The 5,900-nt window shown below is 45.3% G+C and overlaps 1 protein-coding gene across 1 annotated transcript; it reads left to right on the forward strand.

Annotated features, from left to right (window-relative positions):
- On the forward strand, window positions 1-1,388 carry LOC140932843 (uncharacterized). The gene is made up of 2 exons (XM_073382350.1): window positions 1-1,294; window positions 1,381-1,388. The coding sequence occupies exons 1-2, from the start codon at window positions 1-3 to the stop codon at window positions 1,386-1,388; spliced, it is 1,302 nt and encodes a 433-aa protein (XP_073238451.1).
- Window positions 1,389-5,900: the final 4,512 nt, after the last annotated feature.

Raw genomic sequence — 5,900 nt, forward strand, 5'->3', positions numbered from 1 at the left:
ATGACATCTTTCCGAGTCCAGCTACCGGAAAAGTTTGATTTCAGTCGTCAAGAAGAGTGGCCGAAATGGAGCCGAAGATTTGAACGTTTCCGCCAAGCGTCTGGCCTGGCGAAAGAAGAAGAAGAGAGCCAAATAAACACGCTGATCTACGCTATGGGAGATCAAGCAGACGATATTTTGACCTCCTTCAAACTTTCCACGTCGCAGCAGAAACAATATCACACCGTTAAAACGAAGTTTGATGAACACTTTGTGGTTCGCCGAAATGTTATTTTTGAGCGAGCAAAGTTCAATCGGCGCCGCCAAGAAGATGGCGAGACTGTTGACACATTTATTACAGCGCTGCACGCACTCGCTGAATACTGCGATTACGGAACCCTAAAGGACGAGATGATCCGAGACCGAATTGTGGTGGGCCTTCAAGACTCAAAATTATCGGAGAAACTCCAACTTGACCCGGAATTATCTCTGGCTAAAGCGATCAATCATGCGCGACAAAGCGAAGCTGTAAAGAAGCAACAAGCCCTTTTGAGAAACGACTTCAAGGATTCTGAAGATGCAAAGAAAAACGTCGACGCGGTCAAGGTAACACGAAAGAACCCTCCGAAACTCAAGGATGAAAATGGGCCGAAACCTAAGAAAACACCGCTAAAGAAACCGCCTTCTCAGCCTTCTTCGACACGCTGCGAACGCTGCGGAAATCTCCCGCCTCACAAGCGAGCGAACTGCCCAGCTAAAGACGCAACTTGTTTCAAGTGCTCAAAGAGAGGCCACTGGGAAACTGTCTGTAAATCGTCCAAAACGGTTGGCGAAGTGGAAGAAGATGAAAATTTGTTTCTTGGTGAAATAGGAACTGAAACGAACAACACCTTTTGGTCAGTAGATCTGATGCTTAATAACGCAGAAGTTCGCTTCAAGATTGACACTGGAGCTGACGTGACCGTAATCCCTGATAAGATCTACGAAGCGCTACGACCGACTCCAACCCTCGTAAAATCAAGCAAGACATTGTTTGGTCCAGCTCATACTTCACTCCCTGTGCGTGGATGTTTTGTGGGAAAAATCCAGAAAGGAGACAAAACAACGGAGCAGGAGATATTCGTAGTGAACGGTGCCCGCAACGCCCTGCTTGGTCGTCCAGCTATAGAAACTCTTGCCATAGTACAAAAGGTTGATGCTGTGGAAGCCACAAACCTCAATGCAAAGTTTCCAGGACTTTTCACTGGACTTGGAAAACTTCGAGGTCCTGACTACGTCATAAAGCTGAAACCCGAGGCCAAACCATTCGCACTCAGTACTCCCAGGAGAGTTCCCGTACCCCTTCTTACAAAGGTCAAAGAAGAACTTTCCCGGATGGAACAAATGCAAATCATTTCCAAGGTAGATGAACCAACTGAATGGTGTGCTGGGATGGTAGTTGTACCAAAAGCTAATGGGGAAGTACGCATCTGTGTTGATCTAACAAACCTCAATGAGAGCATCCTGAGGGAGTTCCACCCGCTGCCTAGTGTAGACCACACCCTAGCCCAACTATCTGGAGCGACCGTGTTTAGCAAGCTGGATGCAAATTCAGGATTCTGGCAAATTGGTCTATCACCTGAGTCAGCAAAACTTACCACTTTTATCACTCCATTTGGGAGATTCTGCTTCAACCGCCTACCCTTTGGGATAAGTTCAGCCCCTGAACATTTCCAAAAGCGGATCTCACAAGTTCTGGAAGGAACTGATGGTGCCCTTTGTCAGATGGATGATATTCTAGTCTTTGGCAAAACGACTGAAGAACATGATAAACACCTGGAAGCAACTCTTCACAAGCTCCAAGAGGCTAACCTCACTCTGAATGAAGAGAAGTGCGAGTTTTCAAAACCTTCAGTCGAGTATTTAGGCAGCATCATTGATTCCGAAGGAGTACGTGTTAACCCCAAGAAAGTAGAAGCGATACTGGAGATGGAAACCCCCAAGAATCAGTCAGGTCTAAGAAGATTCCTAGGCATGGTTAACCAGTTGAGCAAATATCAGCCACGAATAGCAGAGCTTTCTAAACCACTGAGAGACCTCCTGAGTTCAAAAAACCACTGGTCTTGGGGTGACGCACAACAGCAGGCCTTCTCAGCCCTGAAACAGAGCCTTGCATCTACACCCACCCTAGCTCACTATGATGCACATCGGGCAACAACACTTTCAAGTGACGCATCATCCTATGGCCTAGGAGCTGTATTATTGCAGAAGCAAGAAAATGACCAATGGCGCCCTGTTGCATACGCCTCACGAGCTATGAGCCCCACAGAACAGCGTTATGCGCAGATAGAAAAAGAAGCTTTGGGCATAACTTGGGCAAGTGAACGCTTTGCAGACTACCTGATTGGACTCAAATTCCACATCGAAACAGACCACAAGCCCTTAGTGTCATTGCTCGGTTCCAAGAGTCTTGAGGATCTCCCCGCCAGAATACAGCGATTCAGAATGCGAATGATGCGCTTCACGTACACTATCAGCCATGTACCTGGTAAAGACCTCTGCACTGCAGACGCTCTGTCACGAGCCCCCATTGTTAGACCATTGAACCAAGAAGAAGAAAAGTTGACTGATGATGTCAAAGCCTATGTTGACTCAGTTATAAAGCACTTACCTGCTACTGAAGATCGACTTGAGGAGCTGAGGTCCCAGCAACAGCAAGATGAAGTTACTAAGCAACTCATCACCTATTGTTCTGATGGCTGGCCAGAGAAATCCCATCTTCCTACTCCACTTAAAGCCTACTGGCAAGAGAGAGGTGACCTGACAGTGCAGCAAGGCTTATTAATGAAAGGCAACCGACTGGTGATTCCTGTGTCTATGCGACTTGATGTCCTAGATAAGTTACATGAGGGCCATCAAGGCATTACTAAATGCAGAGAGAGAGCCAAAACATCAGTTTGGTGGCCAGGCCTGAGCAAACAACTCGAGGAACTGGTGAACAACTGTTCCACGTGCATCAAAGAGCGTGTAAACAGACCCGAGCCAGTGATCCCATCGGAACTACCCGATCGCCCTTGGCAGAAACTTGCCGCAGACTTATTTGAACTGAAAGGTCAAACCTTTCTGCTTGTTGTTGATTACTTCTCGCGTTATGTTGAAGTTGCTAAGCTAACCCGTACAACTTCACCGGATATAGTGGTACATCTGAAATCTATGTTCGCAAGACATGGTATACCGGACCAACTTGTGTCAGATAACGGCCCGCAGTTTTCGTCAAACGCATTCGCCCAGTTCGCCGAAGAGTATGCATTTACCCACATTACGACCAGCCCGAGGTATCCACAAGCGAATGGTGAAGTGGAACGCGCAGTTCAAACAGTGAAACACCTGCTTAAGAAAGCTCAAGATCCTTACAAAGCTCTCTTGGCATACCGTGCCACACCCCTTGAGAGTGGACTCAGCAGAATTGTTAATGGGAAGAAAAATCCGTACTCAAGTCCCTACTGTTCCAGCGCAGCTAATCCCCAGTTGGCATTACTTGGAGCAGTTCCGAGAAAAAGATGCTTCCCTCAAAGCTAGACAAAAGAAGAACTTTGACAAGCGCCACGTTGCAAAGAACCTCTCAGACCTCTCCCCTGGAGAACGTGTTTGGTTACCGGACCGGAGGGTCGAAGGGACAGTTTTGGACAAAGTTGGCACCCCACAGTCTTACGCAGTAGAGACCCCAAATGGAGAGCTGAGGAGAAATAGACGCCACCTGAACCTCCTACCAGACCCACCTGAAGCAGGAAACCAGAGAGACAGTGCAGTTCCTGATCAAGCCTTGCCCAGTATTAAGATCAACAGTCCTATCCAGACCCCGACATCTACTACTCCTAGGAGGACCACGCGAAGTGGTCGCGAGATAAGACTCCCAGAACGTTTTAAAGATTAGAGACTCTGAACTTTACTTTGTTTGCTTATAAGAAAAGTTTGTTTCCGACTTAGAGGGGAGATGTGATGTAATCGCTTTAGATGTCCCATTAGTCTTAGCGGGCGGGCTGTTTTTACCATGTGCTCCTTTTACTTGTACTAGCTCGATTAAAGCTGTTGTGTTATAGCCTGTTTCGCCTCTCAATAACATTACAGTTGACACAAAACTCTGTCAGCTTCAGCTGTCAAAGTAGGGCGTCTGGAAAAGCAGGAAACCGGAATCCGGAATAGGAACGGGAATGGGAACAGGAACCGGAAACGGCAACGGCAACGGAACAGGAACAGTAATGTGAAGGGGACCCAAAAGAAGAACAGGGACATCATTTACTTCAAATTATTCTAATTCTAATTCAATTTATACAAAAAAAATAAGAAAACTAGTCTGGTATCATGCCCCCCCCCCCCCCCCCCGAATCTCTTTATATTGCAGCAACGAGAAGGTAGAAAAACCTGGAAGCAACAGCTTTGCGAGTGCATCGCGCTTTCTGTCAATTTCTTCACCGCCTATGCACAACTACGACGTAAATGATCAAATCTTAAGTTCTCTTGAGAACGTGAACGTAGGGCGATAAATTTTATTGTGTCTTTCTGAGCTCGGACGCGGTCTCCAGCTTCATTTCCCAACCTTTAAAAGCCTGGACAATTTGAAATTAATGAGGAATAGTTTGAATTAAGACCCGAATTCAATTTCTCAGTGACGTTTTTGCTGGCATTCCCTTTGTCAGATCTTAAGGTTCCTTTTGTCTCTCACAGGAAGGAGGTTATAACATGTTAATATTATTTGTCAGACCATGTGTAAACGAGACACCCATCAGAGATGTTTATTGGGCTGCCATACACCTCTGGTTTGCTGCATAGATATATTGTACTGTGCTAAATTGGGAGTTAAGCAGATATAGATAGTCCTCAGCTTAAAAAGGGTATTAACAAGTACCTCCTCCCCCTCCCGTCCCCCTATCCCCATCCCAGCCAGCACTTCATCTACCTCAACCGAGTGCAATAGGGACATTAATAAGCAACCAGAACGTTGACGTCCAGGACATTAAAAATGGAAACTGGAAGTGGATGTTTTCTCTCTTTCGGTGCTCTGACTCAACAAATTCGCACAGTAAAAGGTAAGAGGAAGAATTCAGATTCGTTGTGTGAGACAGAAGCGGTCCATCAAGCGACGGTCAGCGTTCTCGTTGCTTAAGTTCGCTGTTATGTTTGACACGAAAACACAATGTGTCATAGGCTAAAGAAAAAGAAAGGTTAATTAGATTAACATTTCAAGGGTGTTGTCTTGTTTCTTTAATTATTTCTCTGGCTTTTTATTTATACCACGATTATAGCTGTTTCTTTTCATATTTCTATACACTGTTTATATTCCCCTTCCTATTCCGGTTCCAATTCCATTTTTTCCCTTATTTTTCGTATATAATCTGAATAGGAATTAATTATAAATCCAGATTAACTTAAATTAAGGTAAATGTTGTCCCTGCTTTTATATAGGTTTCTCTTCCTATTCCGGTTCCTATTCCGGTTCCGGTTCCTGTTCTTGTTCCTATTCCCGTTCCTATTCCGGATTCCGGTTTCCCGCTTTTCCAGACGCCCGTCAAAGTAAACAAGATTCAAGATGCTGCATAAATTTTCCGCATGAACTCACCTGTCAAATTTTGACTAATCAGAGCATAAACATTGGACGTAGAGTGTGACCAACGCGTGAACATGGCGAGAAAAGTCAAAAGCAACTGTCTTCCCTGTCTGTAGCAGCTGACTGAATTTTCGCGTCCGAGGTCAGTTTGAAATCAAAATTTTAATTGTGCGGCATATAAACACAACATATTTCATATGAATTTTAAAAAAAATTAAACTTGAGCCTGCGATCATTTGAAAACCAGTACCATGTCGGCGGATAACTTCAAAAAAAACACTTGACCTCGATGGGTCGACACCTGAGCCCGCGATACAGTCAAGTGATACTGGTCAGA

The sequence above is a fragment of the Porites lutea genome, chromosome 1 (assembly GCF_958299795.1).
Source record: "Porites lutea chromosome 1, jaPorLute2.1, whole genome shotgun sequence".
In the NCBI taxonomy this organism is placed as follows: Eukaryota; Metazoa; Cnidaria; class Anthozoa; order Scleractinia; family Poritidae; genus Porites; species Porites lutea.